At 40.9% G+C, this 22,198-nt stretch overlaps 1 protein-coding gene across 1 annotated transcript; it reads right to left on the minus strand.

Annotated features, from left to right (window-relative positions):
• Positions 1–150: 150 nt before the first annotated feature.
• Positions 151–19,615, minus strand: rbbp8l (retinoblastoma binding protein 8-like). Its single transcript, XM_084366487.1, has 14 exons — positions 19,536–19,615; positions 13,453–13,546; positions 13,265–13,307; positions 11,802–11,897; positions 10,728–10,840; positions 10,430–10,505; positions 9,917–10,101; positions 9,778–9,821; positions 8,861–8,940; positions 3,199–3,907; positions 2,998–3,097; positions 2,842–2,906; positions 2,550–2,691; positions 151–858 (listed from the first exon to the last, which is right to left on the minus strand). Exons 2-14 carry the CDS (start codon positions 13,511–13,513, stop codon positions 797–799), a joined length of 1,776 nt encoding a protein of 591 aa, XP_084222613.1. The 5' UTR covers positions 13,514–13,546; positions 19,536–19,615; the 3' UTR covers positions 151–796.
• Between the last annotated feature and the right edge of the window lie 2,583 nt (positions 19,616–22,198).

The raw sequence follows: 22,198 nt of genomic DNA on the forward strand, positions 1-22,198 counted from the left end.
ACTAGGCACTGTGTTCTGCTTTTCAAATGCAAAGACATGAAGTAGGGAGGAACTTCAAACTGTAAATACTTATTATTATCTCAACCACATTTGATGTTATTTTTTTATTTTATTTTATTTTATTTTTTTTACAGATATTAGCTATTTTCTCATGCCTTTATATTTGCTATTGGCTTCTTGTTCAAGCTCATCAGAGGAAGCTGGAGCCCAAGGCAGAAAAAACCCTGATGTTTAAAAGTGCCACATGGAAACTTGTAGCTGTAATCATTATTTCCATATTAAAGCTGCCATACTCACATTTGTATATATTATATTATGGATTGAACTGTAATGTGAATGTGTAATGTGAAATAAATCGGTCATTCAACTCCACAGTTGCCCTGAGCTCTATGTACAGGTTTAATATCTATCCGCTCATTGTTTTGCTTTAAAGGGGCCACAACTTTATTGTAGCGATTCACATTCAGCAGGCAGCTGTTTTCCATTAAAAAAAGCTCTGGTAAACCAAGTTTATATGCTACCTGTCCAGCAACAAACAGTAGACAGACAAAGTTAGCCACTTTTCCAGTTGTGGATGCAAACACAACTTCAAATGCTAATCTTGATGTCTTCGTGTCTGTTGGATGTTAACATGCTTCGTTGATTGCTAATTGGTTGGCCTTTGTTTTTCACACCGTTGTCAAGGGCTGACACATCAGTGTTGTGTTTACAGCTTGTTGTGCTGTCCCCAAGTACTAAAATAACCAGTTAATGCAGCTTTAAGTGAGATCACCAAATGAATGCGTTATCCTAGTATTTAGCTTGGACTCTTCTCCTCAGTTCTGAGTGTGATCTTGATCTTCCTTTCCTGCTGGATGTCTGTGAAGAAAAGAAATGAAATTGTTCTAAATTTTTAATTTGGTGGTGGCAGACAGCAACCAGGAAAAATTAGATTTTTATGATGCCAACTTTTATATTCATAAAGACTGAACAGAAGGAAGTCAATAGAGGGACAACACTTAAGAATGAGATCAGTTAAGTGGTAATTCATTTCCAAAACATGGTCCTTTTGATTGCAATGATTTTAAGCCATCGAAAAGAAAAGTTTTCAGAGAAGAGAAGAGTTTTCACATTCTTTGAAAAGTTCTCACTTGCTTTCTTAACAAGAGTTAGATGGCAGGATTGATACCACTCTCATGTCCGTATGCTAAGTATAAATGCCGCATTCAGGCCATAAAGCACTTAGCACTTTTTACTTGGTGCTATTTATTCATTTTTTCAATGCACCATGTTTTTTTGCACTCTCTGGCACTTTGTATCATATAGATGTGCATATCTATTGTATGTGATTGTGTGTAATTGCATGTTCTGTGTTACTTGTGGCTGCAGCATGGGCGAATGGCCCAGAACAAATTTTCCCACATTGTGGGACAATAAAGTTAATCTTAATCTTAATCTTAATAAAGGATGCATGGTAAAAATGGGAAAGATTTCCATGTTCCAGAGTTGGTCGTGTGCGTGATTAAAATACTGTGCATTCAAGTTATAACCCTTGTCCCTTGGCTGTAGCTCAGTGGGTAGAGCAGGTGACCAGCCACCAGAAGGTCACTGGTTCAAACCCCGGCTCCCCTGGGCGGAACTGAGCTACATGCCAAAGCATCCTTAAGCAAGATGCTGAACCTCTAAATTGCTCCTGATGCGCAGTTGACACCTTGCAAGGCAGCCTCTGCCATCAGAGGCCTTCCCTGGCCTTCGCTGGAGAGCTGGATTTGGCCCCAGTAGCCCCGCAACCCCCCGAAAGGGCGGGATAAAAAGCAGCAACACCCCGCGACCCCATGTGTCTCAGCTAAACTAACTGCCCTGCCACATTGTTGTCTTTTTAGGAGCAGAATTCCAGTCCAGTCCAGTGATGAATTACACTACATACACTTGTTTGTTACACTAATAGAATGAGCTGTTCTCAGAATTTAGTATCAATGTATACCTCCAAAAGTATTATTAAGCACTTATTGTGTAACAAAAGAATGAAACAACTGAGAAATGGTGAATATATGGGTAAATGAATATATACATAGTAGTAATTATTCGGTCTTTACAATTTTAACAACATGCAATAATAAATTTGCATTTACAAATAGTTTGTTTAAAGTTCAAGCTCAAGGATGGATCATTACTGAGTTCAGACCACGAAGCTGTAAGTTTTTACATTGCTGTAGGTTACTGTTTATTTTGCAATGTAACCTGTTGAACTTAGCGTTAGCCGGCCCATGGCTAATGTGGCAATGTCTGTTGTAGCTGGATGGAGCAAAGTTGGAGTATTAAGTATTAAGGGACATTCTCAGCCTCAAGGCTCATCTGAAGGCGATAAAAAAAACAGAGTGGCAGGTTAGATGAAGGAATGTGTTTTTTCACTTTGCTCTATGTGTTAGTTAATACTGCAGCACAAGCTCAGCTGGCTTTGTTGTGAAATGAATGTGTGGGGAACAAATTTTCTATGAATCCAAAAAGCTTTAGAAAGACCAAACTCAGAGGGAAAGGAAGAAAGAGCAGAAATGTGAAGTGATGCATACTGTCAGTGTCCGAGTCTCTGTCGGTCTCTGTCTCCACAGATGATCTCTTCCTCTTGCAGCCCTGGTTGCTTTCTTGTCCCGACACACTCTCCTCATCCTGCTCATCTGTGCTGCTTCCTGTTTCAACTGCTGGTGATGATGACTGTAATGACGGAAAGGAAGAACAGGGGCTTACAAGAGAAGGACATTTATATATCAAGTGATAATAAACAAGAAACAGGGTATTCATATGAAAATGGTGAAATCAAATAAACATATACTAACACAGCCAAACTGTCTTGAATCACCTTACCTTGTCATTTGTGGATAAGGATTGTTGCTTTTCCAGAGCAGAATTCAGAGTCTCTAGCATTATCACTGTTACAGAAACATGATAGAAATCTATTATTCACCAATGCACAGTAAATATATGAATGCCAACACAGACACACATGAATAGGTTCTTTACCTGGACGTAAAGATATAGTGAGGACAGGCACCTTCTTCCCATTGCTTTGGTCTGTTTTTCCATTCACCTCCTCTTTCTGCTCCTCATCTTTGATTACCTGCTGTGACAAGACCATCATACCATGAATCCTGTTTGTCCCCTCTTTACCATCACGCCCATGTCTTTGCCTTTAAATTTTGTCGCTAAAAGGCCTAAAATTACCTTGTGCTTATGGTCAGCGGTAGGCTCTTCTTCATGTTGTTTGACTGGCAGTGTAGACGAGGATGAAGGAGGGACAACATGATGAGGTGATGTTACTGGTGCATGTAGAAATGCATTTGTCTTCACATCCATGTTAGGGCTGTTGTGTACCCTCTCCACACCTTGTAAGGCTATGGCCGAAAAATCTCTTTGTGATTTGCTAGATTTTGACTTTCCTCGATCTGATAGATCCAGAGGCCCCTCGTGCACCTCTCTAAGCCCTTCCACAGAGACCCTCTCAGCCTTGGATGGCGGGATTTCCTTTTCCTCCTGGGGCTTAGCTTGACTCTCCTCATGTTCTAACAGACTCCTCAACCTGAACAATACAGTTGGCTCTATAGCATTTGACTTAGGGGTACTCTGCTTGTGCCAGACAGACCCAAAACCCTGCCTTTGAGGGCTGCCATGTTGGCCAGTTGAGATCAGATTGGGGAGGCGTGACAGGCTTGTTTTGGGAGAAGGTTGCAACACTAGGCCAGTCCTAGGAGCAGAGGGCCATGGGAGAGTAACAGGGCTGCTCTTGATTGGTTGAGGACGCGAGGGGACAGGAGAGCGGAGCACCTGTCTGCTAGGGTTCAGTTCTCCGCTGGTTAACAATGAAGAATTCTTCAGAAGCAGAGCTTGAGGAGGGATGGAGGATTGCTGTTCCACTTCTTCAACATTCTGAGCCCTAAGTTATAAGAAACAGAGGCCAGTCAGATAGAGAGAGATTCAAATGTCCCTACAATGACATCCAGTGCATCACATTTAGTGGATGAAGAGGTTGACTTTGGTGAACATATTGCTTTAAGGCAAGACACTACATGTGAAGATTTCATTTTATTTTAATTTATTTACATGTTAGAGTCAATATTTATATATATGTTTACATGTTCACCTGGCAAAATACTTGAAATTGCTTCTGTGTTAGTTCCCACTACATAGGTGTCATTTTGCCATAAAGAAACACGCAGAGAATACCAGCTGATTCTGTCGTGGCTGGTAAGAAAAACCGATCTGGGAGAGCTTAGTAACTAATGGTCAAAGTCATATATGGTTTAAAAAAATGACACCAGGATTTTTGCTGTTTATTTGATAGTTGAGTGAAATAGGACAGTAAACCGTCAATGGCAGTGGCAAAATTGTCAGGAAATTAAGATAGTAGATGGTTGGCAAGCAATCATGGAGGGGGGATACTTGATTCAGGTCATGGGGTACAGCAGAGAAATAGATCTGTGTATCATCAGCATAGCACTGACACAAATCGTCTTGAAAGCAGTTGAACAAATGACCCAGATAAAGCATGTACAATGAGAAGAGGATTAGTCCAAGAACTGGCCCCTGAAGGACACCACACAGCATGAGGACACATGATTGTTGATAGAAGTTAAAATATCTATTTGTCAAATAGACATTAAGCCATTTTAAAGTGGTACCAAATGCCAAAACAGATATGCAACCTATGAAGTACAATAGCATCTCGATGACGTAAAAGGAAGCAGTCAAATCAAGTAGGATACGATTGGAGGATCACTTTTGTCTGCATACATGAGAATGTGATTGGTCACGCTCAGTAATGCAGTGTGACAAAAGCTGAATTGAAATTGGTCAAAGATTCGTTAGCCAACTTCAGGAGTTGGCTCATGACAATTTTTGAGGCAATTTTCTACGTGACTGCAGGTCTATTTTTAGAACGGCAATTAAATGAATCGGAGCAAAGATGCAGCGTAGTGGTAAGAGGCTGCATCAATCCAAGTTATCATTTGTTGCAGCAAGAAAGACAGAGGATGATCAGGCAAAGAGGAGGAAAGGTGAGAATTCTAATAAGCTAAGAGAATGAGAAAAATAGTGAACGAGCCTACAGATGCAACAGATAGCCAATAGAGATGCTAAACTGTAACCTACTGTAAATGTAGCCTAGGCTGAAAAATGAAAGGACATGCAATGAATCAGAATATTTTAAGGCCATGTTCAGTCACAGTCTGAATTATCCATCAATAATATTATTTGGATGTTTGGATGGATAAGTAATAATGTGACTAAACATGGCATTAAAATATTAGGTCAAATTATAGTAATCGTGACTCAGTCTTTTACTTAGATTTTTCATTTTAAAATTTCAACAGAGGATGAGACAGGAGAGAGAGATGAAGAGGTTGAAGGGACAGAGACAGGAGGAGAGGAGAGAGAAAGAGCAGGAGAAGGAACCAGTGAGATGCATGTGGAGTCTGCCGAATGTTGACATCGGTATTTCAAAAATCCTGGCTACGGCCCTGCTGATCCGGGGACAGCTTGCTAGTGTGTTGCTGACGTCTGTTGGATATGTAGCAAGCTAAATATCTGACTGAGTAACAAAGGGGTCAGGGAGCCAGGAACAAGCTACAGCCAATGAGCGCAGACACTCCTCTCTTCCTCTCTCCCCTGCTGTCATCAGCAGTGGCTTTCTGAACCCAGTCTTATCATGTGTGATCTTGTAGTGTGTGACCCCATGTCACTAATCAGTCATGTAGTGTAAAAAACTGTAAGACTCCTGACTACAAGGCTACAAGATTGAATAGGTATGTAGACCATCCATATTAACACCATTTCAACCAGACCATACATTTTTTTAAATGTAAAATTAGAATTTTAAAAAATCTGTGCTATAGAACTGTATAATCAGGAGTTAAATTGTCTGGTCAATCCTTTAAGTGTCTTATGGCTTTCAAATTGCGCTGACTGCTAATATTTACAGAGACATTACCAGTGCACAGTGCAGTAGACTGCAGTTGTGAAGTTATCAGAGAACCTGGCTGACAGAGAGCAGTAAGTGTGTCCATTGTGTTAAAATGTTTAAGTTTAATATATACACAACGTACATGCTTAAAAACTGCTATTACTCCTGATTTATGCCGTAATGTAGCTTAATATTCCAGCTAACGTGTGCATTAAATTAGTCATACTCATTGGTGTAGCCTGATGAAGAGAAAAGCAAAGACACATTATGCACTTGAAACAAAGACAAAATACTGATGTAATGTTTCAACCACAGAGGGTCTTCAGGTAAAAGTGAAGACATGAAGTCTAATGAGTCATCTGATATGAGACATTTTCAGAAAGATAACAGACTGATGTGACCACCTCGCTCATATTATTGTCTTCATGTGATTGGACAGAGTGGGGGGTCACACATGATCTGTGGTCGTCTGAGATAAGAACTGGGACTTGGGATATCTGTACACATACTGGACAACGTTTAACACTGAAACATGTTAAACTCTTCATATTTACTTTTTGGTATAACAGACATGGACTATTATGCGCAGACATACAATATGCTCATTTATTTTCTAGATCATAATATAACAAACATAATAATATAATAATAATATAACAAACTGGGAATATTGTCCTGGTGTATGATTTGTCATTTTATCACAAATAAATACAGGTTTCTGCTCTTTACCTTTACCCAAAGAGGATCATCTGTGGTTGAAATAATCAGTCAGATCCACATCAAATAAAAGACAGTAGTAGTAGTGTGCTGGTGTTTTTTCTTTTTTATTTCTTACTCAAGACTCAAGTCATTTTTAGTACCTTGCCTTTGAGGGCTGCCATGTTGGCCAGTTGAGATCAGATTGGGGAGGCGTGACAGGCTTGTTTTGGGAGAAGGTTGCAACACTAGGCCAGTCCTAGGAGCAGAGGGCCATGGGAGAGTAACAGGGCTGCTCTTGATTGGTTGAGGACGCGAGGGGACAGGAGAGCGGAGCACCTGTCTGCTAGGGTTCAGTTCTCCGCTGGTTAACAATGAAGAATTCTTCAGAAGCAGAGCTTGAGGAGGGATGGAGGATTGCTGTTCCACTTCTTCAACTTCTTCAACTACCTTCGTACTCTACTTTAAGTAGTTATTTTGATCACTACCTTTATTCTACTTGAGTAGACCTACTTGTTTTTGCAAAGTAATATTACTTTTTCACTGTAATGAGTATTTCTTATATTAATGATACAAATAGGTTGAAAGAAACATGTTTTCCAGTGGAAAACCCACCAATTCTCTCATGAATGACAGTGACAATGAACAATGAAGTTTCTCTCTCTCTGGGGTGTGCGCTAGCTGTCATACCTTTTTATATTTAAATTAATTTACTGGTGAAAGTGGTTGGACTTAGACCACGTTATGATGTGAAGTCACTAGTAATGGCAATATCCCAGACCAGAAAAACATGATTTTAAGAGTTGTTGCATGAAATTTAACAAACTTTATGAATGGCTATGTCGAATTCTAAATCACTATTGCCTTCTTGTAAATTTGACATTAAATACAATACATTACAATGTTTCTTTCCTTTTAAAGTGTCAGTTTGTCGCCCCATTGCTGTTTTTATGTGCATCTGTCTGAATGTGTCATACCTCCCAGCAGCTGTTTGAACACACTGTTTCAACTGATTTCATCATTTACACCAAATTTATTTTACAACAACTTTTTATTTTACATCAACACATTTGATTAACAAATGTAGTAACGAGTAACTAATATAGGCCCTCTTTGTTGTCTGTAGAGAACGTCGACAGACTCCCTTTAAAAAATGCTAAATTTTGAGACTTGTGGCGTTAGAAGAAACTGTATATTTGTATAAACCTGGCAAATGTTATCCATGAATATGTTACTTTCTTTGTGTATAAAAACTGGGTCTGTCAAAGTTAACGCGATAACAACGCAAATTCCTCTTAACGCCGATCATTTTTTTGACGCGCGATTAACGCACGCACGTTATGACCCTCAGCCCGCTCCGTAGTTTGGGAAATCAGGAAGCGATGCAGCAGTAACGTTGTGGATGGCAGCAGAAACAAACCTCCTTGAGCAGAAATAGATAAAGAAAAGGGTCTTTTGAATGGCAAGTTCAGCTTCAAAGCCCTGCCAGATGGTTCTCTCCACAAGAACAGAGTTATTTACATTGACTGTCGATGTGAACTGAGTTACCACCAGAATACGTCGAGTTTCAAATAAGGCTTGCTGGCTGAGCACACAGCTGATGCAGAGAGCCCTCCTCCCCCTCGCTAGTGGCTGGCTACAGCTTGCAGGCCGGTTAACATTGTTTAGTTAACCTTTACAAGTGCAAAGTTGGACACTACATTGTTTCATTCAGGTCAATATGCCAATCTGTTGTTGCTTGTATAGTTTGAGTTTGCCATGTTATGCTTTCAGCATACATTTGAACATGCAGTACCTTTGATGTTATTCTGGAGAATATTCTGGACAGTATCTGTCATTGTTTTGGATTGTTGCAATAATAATAAACATACATTTGCATAAAGCAAGCATATTTGTCCACTCCCATTATGATGAGTATTAAAAACTTAAAAATATCCCTTCAAGGTACATTTAGAACATGTAAGAAATGTGTGATTTATTTGTGATTAATTGCGATTAAATATCTTCATCGATTGACAGCCCTATTTAAGACATATCCCTTTGTCCGAGTGATGTAGGTGTATATTTTCATACAGCGGGGAAGTGTGTTCACTCGACGCATTTAATGGCAGGTGTGAATTGACCTTTGTTTAAATTTTGGCACACCCAATCACTGAGCTGTTTCATGCACTCATTACCTACAGTATACTCCCATAAATGGGTACATTGGTACACTAAGTCCCTCTGTCTCACCTCCTCTCTCCAATACAGGATACATTATGTTCTGTCTTCCAGGATGGTGATGTGAAAGTCGAAAGAGGCTTGTATGAGTCCTGTGAGAGTGGAGAAGGGCAGCAATTAAATGAAATAACAGTACTCGCAGCTATCACATTATAACATAAATCAAAATAATAGTTTGACATTTTGAAAAATATCTCTTTCCCAGATTTAGATGAGAAGATTGATACCACTCTCACATGTGTACACTAAGTATACAGTAAAGCTACAGTCAAGAGCACTAGTAAGCTACATTTAACAAGCACTCTTAGCTTTTTAAGTCTAATAAATACATAAATTAACAGCTCATATAAACACAGGCAAATGTACCTCAGTCCAAAAAGCCAGCCCAGCGTGACAATTTATCTAATGATAGGTGTGTGCTTGGTGCTAACTGGGTTAGCTTGGCTCAAAAACTATGATTTATGCCACTGAACAAGTCTGTTGCTGCTGCAGTGGTTCTGTTCTTCAGCTATTGGGTTGGATGGGCCCAGTGAGGCCTGTGACAGCCACAATTACTGGATTTTTTCCCTATTATTTGTCAGAGCATTTGATTTATGGATAGCTGTCGGGATGATAAGATATTTTCTACAAATATCACAAATGCTTCTGGAATAACTTGTCAGTTTTAATCAATGTAAAGGTCTCTAAACATCAACTGCACCCATATAATGGCCATCCAAATAAAAAACTGATGAATTACACAGTAGGCCTATTTATTATGCTAGCCATTCACAAAGTATTATAAAAATCAGTTTCAACTTTAAAATGTCATTAAAGTTGACACACACAGAAAATGTTTTAAAAAAACAAAAATTAAAAACAAACATTTAATGGTCCAGTGTCTAGCAATCCGACACACTGGATCTTTAAAAGTTGATTTAGAAACTTACAATGTGATTTCTGATCATGCCTCTCCATTGTCTGTGGTCAGTTTCTGTTTAATCAAAAATACAAAACATGAACTCATGATGGACAGCATGATGATTAACAAACAAAACCTTTTTACTTCAAGGTCCTCTTCATCCTCACCTTCAGTTCCTTGGTCTTCCTCAGTTTTGACTGCAACATCGCCATCTGCTGGCTGGTTGCCGGCCCTGTCAGCTGCCATGGTGACCAGGGCCACAGGTCCAGAGGGGGGTGAAATGTCAGGGGAGCTGTTTGGTTTGACCTCTGTGGTGGTGCTGCTGTTGCAGGAGTGGTCACTGTGACCTCTGCTACACACAAACACATGGTCACTGTGTGAGAACCTGCATTCAGGTGGACCACAATCTTCTTTTCACTGAGATCCCTTTTCTATGGTAATTGTTATGGTATTGGTCAGTCAAGAAAAATGTGTTGACATATAGGGTACTTATATTTTGGAAAGCAAAATTGTTAATTGTAAAATGATCATAAATACTGCACTGACCATTGCTTCAGCTTGAGTGATAACAAAATTATTCATAAAAATACAGTAGAAGAAAAAAAAAAGATTCAAAGATTAAAGCCTCTGCTAGAAGTGGACTCATGTTAATACTTTATAATTAAACACCATATACTCACTCAAGTGCCGCTCGTAAATTTCCAATTTCATCTCTAAGTCTGTTGTTCTCTTTTTTCAGGTTGTTCATTTCTGCCGCTACAACACAGACCACAAGTCATTATCAGAGCTATAAATGACAAAGTTGGAAAGGAAAAAGGAAAGGAAGAATATTGAAAAGAATGTTGAAATAAATTTGAGGGAGGTGAACACCACATTTCAGAAAGGCTAAGAAAAATATTCCTAGAAGAGATAAGTGATGGATGAAAAACAGATGGCTGATGGGATCACTGATAAGAAGGAAAGACATAAACAGAATACCTAGTAGGGAAATGTGTTGGAGACTCTGTATCTGCGAAGCGTCAAATTCCTGCTGTCTTCTCTTGGCTACCTCCTGAGTTACTGTACATCTGTCACACAGCCCTGCCCTCAGCCTACACAAGCAGCAGAAAACCACAGAACATCACAAACATACCTACTAAGTAGACTAAATTGGAAACACATTTAACTGTCTGTTACAGGGAGACCAAGAAACATTTGAGAGAACAAATAACAGGATTCTTTTTATGAATTAAAGTTTGAATTTATAAGTAATAAAATGCACTATTGCTCATTTTAGTACACTCAGGGGATATGCTGCTGTTTAAGCATTTACTTTTAGCCCAAAATTGCCAAATCAAAATTAGAATTTTATCATTTTCAATTTCAATTTCAAGTACCCTAACCCTTTTTGGGTTTTATTTCATTGGGGGTTCAAAAGACATGCTATTTGATATGTACTGTTCAGGTGCATGTACTATAACCACGATCAACAATGTAGAAGAATTATTTCGTAACAATCAGATTAGTAAAAAGATGCATGTTGAAACAGGTGTGACTGTATACATCTCCTTCATGTTGTATGTTCTTTGTATCGTGTGTGTTGAAAAAAAAAAAAAAAGATCCAAATTGATACAGCAGAACCAGAGATATCTCATATCACATTTTTTATTCCACACTTTCTTCTTTCTTTTCAAAATCTGGTGCCTACTTTACCCAGAACGCAATTTAGCCACTGAGTGACATCACTGAGGGCAATTTATCAGATTACATGCAGCTTCTTCTGGAGACACAAAAGGCTTTATACTGCTTTTTCACAAGAACACACTTTAATGTGTAAAACTGGTGAAGTTATCCTCATTCACCATAATCTGTAATTGCCTTTTATAATGCAAATTGTCTTTAAGCCTTACCTTTCCTTGCCTTGGGCATTAGTTGGTGATAGCAAATGGCATTTTCATTTTGGGTTTGACTCGTTTACTACACTGTAGCCTAAAGTAATGCATTATGTATACATGCTACCTACACATGATGTAATCCAAATGGCAAAACAAAATTGGATTGTAATATCTGTACCTGTTTTCCAGTGTCTTGATATTCTCAGTGAGTAATCGCTGCTGTTCTTTCATCTGCTGGTTTTTGGTGAACAGTTCCTCCATTCTCTTTGTATCACTGTTTACATGCATACACACACACACACACACACACACACACACACACACACACACACACACACACACACACAAATAAACTTAATGCCAACATCCAGCATCTCAGTCTTTCTTCGTACGATCAGTGAGATATAATACATATAAAGGACAGGCAGTGTGGCTGGAGAATCACATATATTCTTTTTCCTTTTAACAAAGCAAGGCTTTTGCTGCATTCAAATTTTAGCTTTCACTATGACCTCTTTTCCAGCGATGGAAAATGTAATCAGATCATTTATGTAAGTATCAAGAACACTATAAAAGCTCCTGCATTCAAAATTTTACAGAACAAGTATTTACAATTCATTAGAAATAAGATGATAAATCAGAACTTATTATGCAGAAAGGTCCCTATTATATTACTATATTATTGGGTATTATCATTGATGCATCTGCAGGTAAGATGTGCTTTAATGTTGTATTTGGTCGACTTGGAGCAAAGTTGAACTCCTTTGTATACTGTTGGGTAATTTACTTTATAATTATGCGTAACCTTAATATGAAAAGCAACTACAACTAAAAATATTACTGAATAGAATGAATATAATATAATGAATTATAACTTCCTCAAACTTTTCCTCTGGTACCTTGACTAGGAAATAATTTAATTTGTCCAATACTTATGTTTATGACCATATACAGTACCTGCAAAACTAATGGCATTCCCATCACGTTTGCATTTTGTTCAAAGCACCAGATATAACCTGGAGTCTAGCCTCACAGAGCCAGCATGGCTGGAGACTTCATTGCTACTGTTGTTTTATGACCTTTCACCTCACTACTAGCTGAATTTCTCCTCAGAAAAAATAAATATTGATTGATGGAGTGATTGATTACTTGATTAACTGTACTGTTTAAGCACTCAAGTACAATTATCAATATCAACTAAAGAAATGTCAGTCCAGCTCAAATCAGTACAAGTAATTGGCACCTGTTGTGCTCAAAACACAGAGTTATCTGGAATGGCATAAAATTGAGGTAGAAAATTAGGACACATGGACAATGATTGTCCATCATAGGCTAATCAGGTAATGAGCCAGAAATTGAGTCAAAGACTCTTTTATTTAATCTAATCCAAATCCTATTCTTCTGCCATAATTTTTCAATAGCTCTAAGAAAAGTTAAACCAAGATTTTGTGACTCAGTAGCCGACTGAATGACTTGTTACAACATGAGTTTCCTTACAAACACGGGGCTAGGCGCAGGACCAGCATGCCTACCTACCTGGTCCACAAAGGCTAAACTAATGAATGCTAAACTCGAACATGTTGTCAACGTTGTCTAAACATGATCATCTAGAGACTTTGGGGAGGTGAAGATACCACTCACCAGCCCTTTTTGTTGGACAGCTCTTGGATCTTCACCTGCCAACCTGGAAGTTAAAAACACAGCAAATCTGGTTAAGATAATTTCTGATGAAATCATTCCTGCAAATTCTACAAGATACCCCTTGTATTACAGCTTCATCACAACTTCTGTCTCTCTCTCTCTCTCTCTCTCTCATGATTTCCACTTACCCTCCATTTCTCGTTCATGGACCTCCCTGAGCTTAAGGAGCAGGTTGTTAAAGCACTCCATTGCGATGGTGTTCTCCTTTGACCTTGAGTTAGTCTGTACAACAACAGAGACAGTTTTTCCATATTTTCATGGATAGAATGACATTGAAATTAATATTTTTTAATTGATTTTTACTCTTTAGATGTACACACTTTATACACCCTAAATCCAGCACTTATGCAAAATATAAAAGTGCACAACGTAGCTTTAGAGAAGAAGTTTTAATGAGAAGAGAAAGATCTTCATTGACTGATTTTTTTTATGCCCAAACAAACTAAATAAACTAACTGTATTCATTTTCCTGACTGAATAAACTGAATAAACAAACTGACCTTAACCCTTGTGTGGTCATATTTTTGTTATTCAGCCAGTGTTTCTTGGGTCTGGTGGACCCGCTGCATTTTTGGGTTTTTAATTCAACACAATAAAACAATTTTATGTTAAAATACAGATTTTTACTTCATCCCAATTACAAGCAATATAAACAGCATATATGGTTAATATTTGCCCTTTACCTTTGTAAGATCACATTTATGAAGTGCTACTCGTTTTAAATAAAGATTGGTTCCCGCAAGACAGATGGTAAAATGTGCGGGAATGTGAGAGCAGACGGTGTTGGTGCTTGAATTTTACAACAATGATGCAACCTTGTGAGGGAACGGCAGGGGCAGAAACACAACACACATGCACGCGCACGCGCCCAGGGTCCAGTGGACCTGAACATCCTGTATGTAATGTAAATGTGTAGGGGGGGTGTACAGTGTGTGGTCATTGAAAATGTGTTCTGATATATGTTCTTCACAGAAAATGAGCCAAGGCCAATGAGTCTGTAAAAAGTTTGAAAAAATAATTAATCGTATCATTTTTCTTTTGATAAAAAATTAAAATGGGTCCCACAGACCCAAACAACATACAAGGGTTAAAGGACAACACAATTTCATACTGTTTCACTTTGTTTATATTTCGCAGGCCCTGCCACCTTTCTAGCTACAAACAGTGTTCTGGGACCTTATTTTCCTCTGAGAACAGCTTGTTTATTCACTTATGGAATAGAGAAATATGTCTGAGTTTGTATTATTACCACCTAATATTGTACATGTTAAAACAGACTTGGGTGTTGCAGTCTGAGGTGTCACGCCCTCCACATCAAGGGCCAGATAGTGGCAGCCTCTCTCTCCCTTTTTTCCTCTCTCCCTTTTTCTCTCTCTTCTCCCTCTCTCTCTGGCAGGCTGGAGCATGATGTGGGTGCAGAGCGGACAGGTGCAGCCACTCATCAATCAGCTGATTGGTCCGTGCGGCGGGGAGGGGAGCGACTTCATTCCCCTGCCACCATAAGAACCAGATGCTCTCCACAACCCAACCCTGGACCGTAACACAACTAACAGTTAGTTCTTTGATGTTGCTCAGCTTTAGCCTTGTTTTCCGTGTGAAACCGTTTTTGACTCCTGTCTCTGTCTCCAGTTTCCCCTTCCTGCCTGCACTCCTGGACCTGCCTATTCTCCCGTTTCCTCCGCCGAGGCTTCACCCAGCTCTCCGGATCCACGCACCCGCTCTCCCTTGGAAAACTGCACCTGTCCGCTGCCGTCTCCACCCGGCCGCGCCGCATCATCTCCGCCTGCCTTCCCCTTCCAGCCCTGCATGCAGACACAGCCAAGCCCGCTCTCTCTCATCTTGTATGGTAGTAATGATATCCCATTCCTGTCTAGTTCATTTGTATACAGCGTTTTTTGTTATACTCGTTTCTTTAGCTGTGTCCTGATTTCCTGTTTGTAGTGATAGCTCTGGTTTGTACCGAGTCTGTTTTAGTTTCTTACTTTTCTTTTGGCAGCTGGAATCATATGCCCATCTTCATCTCCCGTTGGAGCCGGATTCTTTTTCATCTCCAAAAAAGACAAATCCCTCTGTCCTTGCATAGATTTTTGTGGCCTCAATGACATTACCATTAAAAATACCTACCCCCTACCCTTAATCAACTCCGCTTTCACCCCTCTGCATGGAGCCTCCTTCTTCACCAAACTGGATCTCAGAAACGCTTACCACCTCATCAGGATCCGGGAGGGCGACGAGAGGAAAACCGCCTTCAACACCCCTCTGGATCACTTCGAATACCTGGTCATGCCCTTCGGCCTCACTAATGCTCCTGCAGTCTTCCAGAACCTCATCAATGACGTCTTGAGAGACATGCTTAACCGGTTTGTCTTCGTTCACCTGGATGACATTCTAATCTACTTGAGGAACACATCACCCACGTCCGCCAGGTCCTCGAACATCTCCTCCAGAACTGCCTCTTCGTCAAAGCTGAAAAATGTGAGTTCCATGCTTCCACCGTGGCCTTGCTGGGATACATCATCTCGTCTGGGGAGGTCAAAATGGACCTGCTGAAAGTAGAGGCAATGACGGAGTGGCCCCGTCCCGAAGACCGGAAACAGCTTCAGCACTTCCTTAGGTTCACTAACTTCTACCGTCGATTCATCCGAAACTACAGTATAGTGGCAGCCCCCTTGACCGCCCTCACCTCCACCACCAAGACCTACTGTTGGACCCCTGATGCGGACCAAGCCTTCTCTGAGCTGAAGCAACGTTTTGTTTCAGCGCCTATCCTGACCCAGCCAGATCCAGAGAGACAGTTCATCCTGGAGGTGGATGCCTCGGACACTGGAGTAGGGGCTGTCCTGTCCCAGCAGGCTGCATCGGACCAAAAATTACACCCCTGTGCCTTCTTTTCACGACGTCTTACCCACGCAGAAAGAAACTATGATGTGGGAGATTGCGAGCTGTTGGCTATCAAGCTCGCTCTGGAAAAATGGCAGCATTTGTTAGAGGGCTTCCAGCAGCCTTTCATTTTGTGGACAGACCACAAAAACCTAGAGTACACCCGATCTGCCAGGAGGTTAAATTCCCGTCAGGCCCGCTGGTCCCTCTTCTTCTGTCGTTTCAACTTCACCATCACCTATCGTCCCGGATCCAGGAACACCAAATCGGATGCCCCTTTCTCGCCAGTTATCAGGAGAAGAGTCCCCTCTGGACCTGGAACCCATCTTACCTCAGACCTGCATTGTGGCCTCCCTCACCTGGGAGGTTGAAGCCCGAGTACATCAGGCCCAGGAACAGCAACCCGACCCAGGAGGAGGTCCACCGAAACGACTGTTTGTCCCCGAATCAGCCCGCTCTCAGGTTCTTCAGTGGGGGCATTCGTCCAAGTGCGCCTGCCATCCTGGATCTGCCCGCACCTTGGAGATCCTCCGTCAACGGTTCTGGTTGCCCACCATGGAGACCGACACCCGAGAGTTCACCCTGGCCTGTTCCGCCTGCGCCCCCAACAAGACATCCAATCAGCCCAGTTCCAGATTCCTGCACCCGCTTCCCATTCCCAGGAGACCCTGGTCCCACATTGCTGTGGACTCGTCATGGGTCTTCCCCCATCCCAAGGAAACACTACCACCCTAAACATCGTTGACTGGTTTTCTAAATCTGCTCATTTCATCCCCTTGCTTAAATTACCCACAGCCATTGAAACTGCTAATCTTCTGGTCTCTCATGTTTTCAGGATTCACAGCATTCCATCTGACATAGTCTCCAACCGTGGTCCCTAGTTTACATCTGAGGTGTGGAGGGCCTTTTGCAAAGCTCTGGGGGCCACGGTCAGTCTCTCATCTGATTACCACCCAGTCAAATGGCCAGATGGAACGGGCCAATCAGTCACTGGAAACCTTCCTACGCTGCGTATCCTCGGAACACCCCATGACCTGGTGCAGCCAACTTCCCTGGGTTGAGTATGCGTACAATTCTTTGTCTAACTCTTCCTCCAGAGCTTCATCAAGAGGTGTGAACAGACTTGGAGAAAGGTTCGGGTTGCCCCTCTGTCGGGCCTCTCTGAGGATGGAGCAGCAGGCCAACAGTCGCTGTTCCCCTGCTCCTGACTACGCCCCGGGCCAAGGATCTTCCACTCCAGGTTGAGTTGAAGAAGTTGGCCCCGCGCTTCGTCGGCCATTCGAGGTGGAGGAGGTCATTAACCCTGTTGCTGTCCGGCTTAAGCTGCCCCCTTCAATGAAGATTCATCCCACATTCCACGTCTCGCAGCTGAAGCCGGTACGGGAGAGTCCTTTGGACCCACCTGTTCTCCCGTTTCCTCCGCCGAGGCTTCACCCAGCTCTCCCTTGGAAAGCTGCACCTGTCCGCCGCTGTCTCCACCCGGCCGCACCGCATCATCTCCGCCTGCCTTCCCCTTCCAGCCCCGCATGCAGACACAGCCAAGCCTGCTCTCTCTCGTCTTGTATGGTAGTAATGATATCCCATTCCTGTCTAGTTCATTTGTAGACAGTGTTTTTTGTTATACTCGTTTCTTTAGCTGTATCCTGCTTTCCTGTTTGTAGTGATAGCTCTGGTTTGTACCGAGTCTGTTTTAGTTTCTTACTTTTCTTTTGATTTGTGCGGGTTTGAGTTATTCCCCGCCCTACCTTTGGGTGCCGCGTCACTCCTTCCTTAGTTCGTGTTTTTGTTATGGTGTAGCCTTTAATAAATTATTTTTGTTGTAACTCATCCCAGCCTTGTGCCTCTTTGTCTTGCGTTTAAGCCTTTATTTCTGAACCGTGACATGAGGACCATATGGTCACACACTTTGCTGCCACTGAACTTTCATAAGCCATCCCTGTTACACAAATGTAGGAGCAAATTTTGTTGTTATATCAAGGATGATTGAAACCTGTTAGACTGGTCCCACCAGGTCTGAGACTTCCATCTGTAGTTTGTGTTTCAAGTCCACTAAAACACAAACACTTTACAAATGTATTCCAATCACATTGTGTCAGTTAAAAACTGCGCAACAGTTACTACAAAAGCAACATAAGATGTTTTCTTGATTGAAAGTCAGAATGCAAACTGGTGACTTTTTTGTCACCTGTTTGACTTTCTAACCCTAACCCTGCAAACTCAAATCCTTAATGTGTCACTTCTGCTCTCTGTTTTATTGACTCTCACACTCATGAACGTACACATGATCACTGTGCGTGTACACTGATACATGCATGAAAACTATTGCATTTTGATCAAAGTGGATCAGGCTTTCTCGACATGTCAGGATACGTCAGGCAAGTGGCTGTTCAGATCACCTCAGCAGAGCAGGAAAAAACCTGTCTACCTTTATTTGTCTGCTCTGCTGTCTCCAAATCATTACACACACACACACACACACACACACACACACACACAAAATTGTCACTGTGTCTATTATTTCCATGCAGTTATACTGTAAACCAGTGTATTCATCCTTAAACTCTGTGACCACTGTATCACACTTTTCCACTATTGACAGAAGCGTTTCCACATTTTGTGAAAATATGTAGTCCCGAATGCCACACTCCTATAGAGAGATACAGGCTGTGTAGATAATGATCTGGCTGCCTATCTCACTGCTGCAGCTTTAATGTGCCTTTCTCAAACACCTCCCAGCCGAGGATTGCTGTTGCTGTAATCGAAACCAGACTTGACCTGTGAGAGGAAGTTTTGGTCGTAAGACCTCTTTCACTGCTGTCACACAATATCAGCTGATGCTGTTGTGAACAAATGGAGTAGCCAACATATAAAAAATGCCATTGAAAGCTATGCCAGAGCTGCCTTGCTACCATCAGTGGAAAGTGACACAGAGCAAACTATTTGGTCGAAAGATATTTTAACTTAAAACTACAGAAATATGTGGCTTTTATGTAAATAACAATGACTGAGTAATGATATTTCTATATTCAAACCTTCAGTCTGTTACAGTTGTGTATGAGCTACACCCCACATACACACAAGCATATAAATACTTTTGTACATTGTGCTTGCTTAATTAAATGTATGTTATTACTGACAAGCAGCTTTATGTTTAGCTATATAGACTTTGTGCTATATTGTTAATGACCTTATATTAACATTGTGTGAGGAAAGTGTGGTAACTGACCCTAAAACTCCAGGCTGCACATACCTGCACTTACTCTACCCACCTGCCAGCTGATCTACTCTGACCCTCGGGCCATAACTCAGAGCTTAATCAATGGTAACTCACCTCGTGCAGCCGAGAACTCCTTAAGCCATTCACTGTTGGGCACCGTTTTAGCTTGCTCAGACTTCAGAGATGGACTGAATGATACAGAGACAGAGGAAGAGAAAGCGCGATAATGAAGAGAAAGAGAGGAGAATGAGGCGAGGGAGAACGCCCCACACCCTCCCCTCTCTCATCTCTCACTAGAAAACCGGTTGGAGCAGTTGTCCCCTTGAGGAACACAAACACTGAGGCCTGGGCAAGTTCTCCCTTGATATTCCAGTTCTGCTGAAATCCCACATAACTTGCTAAACCGGCCCTATAAAGCCCTGTGGGGATAGAGGGACAAAACTGATTGGGAAACAGACATGTCCAATGCTGAAACCTGCAATGGTTCATTGAAATCAATTGTTAGAGACACATTTTAAATGATGATTTTTAAAAATCTGATTCAGTTATATTCATAAATTAACTTACAATAGTGGCATAATTCACAACCCTCAGAGCATGACAATGTGATAAATAATATGAAAGACTCACTATGTCCATAACTTTAACCTACTCTGCGGATGTTTGACACAGATGTTGTGATCACACGAAAGTGTATTAATACCATGACCATTATTCACATTTGCAAAAAAGAAAACATATCTTGAATGCTGTCTTTGTACATACAGTACATACAGTATAGGCAGCCATAGGTGTGAATTGAACCATAAAGTGGCGACAGGGTGCGGTGAACCCGATGACTGTGATGACTCTGACACTGGTATGTTAAGAGATGGAAAACAACAGACAATGGCATGTATGTTGTCTCTGAAGTAGACATGATCCATGCTTAATGTGAAAAATGTCATTTCCTGATTCCTGAACTAGATTCCTTACTGGCCTGAGGCAGCATCTTCATTGTCATCTTTAAACTGCCACTCAGTGTTGCCCAAGGTAGCATAAAAGTGTGCAGCTATGCCCCACATGAATATACGTGTGTGTGTGTGTGTGTGTGTATATATATATATATATATATATATATATATATACACATACATCATATATATATACACACACACACACACACACACACACACACATATATATATATATATATATATATATATACAGTACTGTGCAAAAGTTTTAGGCAGGTGTGAAAAAATGCTGTTAACTAAGAATACTTTCAAGTGTTAATAGTTTATTTTCATCAATTGACAAAATGCAGTGAATGGACAGAAGAGAAATCTAAATCAAATCAATATTTGGCGTGACCACCCTTTGCCTTCAACACAGCATCAGTTCTTCTAGGTACACTTGCACACAGTTTTTGAAGGAACTCAGCTGGTAGGTTGTTCCAAACATCTTGGAGAACTAACGACAGATCTTCTGTGGATGTAGGCTTCCTCAAATCCTTCTGACTCTTCATGTAATCCAAGACAGGCTCAATGATGTTGAGATCAGAGCTTGTGGTGGCCTTACCATCACTTCTTGTTCTTCTTTACGCTGAAGATAGTTCTTAATGACATTGGTTGTATGTTTGGGGATGTTGTCCTGCTGCAGAATAAATTTGGGGCCAATTATACGCCTCCCTGATGGTATTGCGTTATGGATAAGTATCTGCCTGTATTTCTCAGCATTGAGGACACCATTAATCGACCAAATCTACAACTCCATTTGCAGAAATGTAGCCCCAAACTTGCAAGGAACCTCCACCATGCTTCACTGTTGCCTGCAGACACTCATTATTGTACCGCTTTCCAGGCCTTCGGCGAACAAACTGCCTTCTGCTACAGCCAAATATTTCAAATTTTGACTCATCAGTCAGGAGCACCTGCTGCCATTTTTCTGCACCCCAGTTCCTATGTTTTCATGCATAGTTGAGTCGCTTGGCCTTGTTTCCATGTCGAAGGTATGGTTTTTTGGCTGCAACTCTTCCATAAAGACCACTTCTGGCCAGACTTCCCCGGACAGTAGCTGGGTCCCACTATTTTCTGTAGAGTTTGGCTGTTCCTCACCCAGTTTTAAGCCTCCTACACAGCTGTTTCTGTTTAAGTTAATGACTGTGTTTCAACCTACATGTGAAATTGATGATCATTAGCATCTGTTTGGTATAATTGGTTGATCATACACCTGACTATAATCCTAAAAAATCCCTGACTTTGTGCAAGTGTACCTGTAAGAATTGATGCTGGTTTGAAGGCAAAGGGTAATAACACCAAATTATTGATTTAGATTTTTGCTCACTTTGCATTTTGTAAATTGATAAAAATAAACAATTATTATTTATATTTTCTTAGTTCTCTAGTTTTTCTTAGTTTACAGCATTTTTTCACACCTGCCTAAAACTTTTGCACAGTACTGTATATATATATATATATATATATATATATATAGATAGATAGATAGATAGATAGATAGATATACACACACACTGTATGTGTTATGTGTGTGCCATACTTCAAGAGACCACTCCATCAGGGAAAAGGGACCCAAACCATTCCAAGCAACCAAGCAGAATGCCATCCACAGCATAACAGAGTCTCCCGATCCCTCACTCACCCTTTAGGTATGAATGTCAGCCTGAATGATCTTGGTGAACGCCAAACATGCACTCATCCCCTTGATGACAATATGAAGGATGACTCATCAGATCATTTTTTGCACATAGTTTTTGCATTGAGGAATGTTGGCATAAT

Source organism: Pagrus pagrus (assembly GCF_965226575.1).
Source record: "Pagrus pagrus genome assembly, chromosome: 11".
NCBI lineage: Eukaryota > Metazoa > Chordata > Actinopteri > Spariformes > Sparidae > Pagrus > Pagrus pagrus.

What these genes read in the sequence shown, in the direction of transcription:
- rbbp8l (XM_084366487.1), bottom strand. Translation starts at nt 13,513, where the DNA reads ATGGAGTGCTTTAACAACCTGCTCCTTAAGCTCAGGGAGGTCCATGAA. An exon ending in CCAACACATTTCCCTACTAG is followed by an intron (nt 10,506 to 10,727) that starts GTATTCTGTTTA and finishes TCTGTGTTGTAG; the next exon opens with CGGCAGAAATGAACAACCTG. An exon ending in CACTATATCTTTACGTCCAG is followed by an intron (nt 2,907 to 2,997) that starts GTAAAGAACCTA and finishes TTTCTGTAACAG; the next exon opens with TGATAATGCTAGAGACTCTG.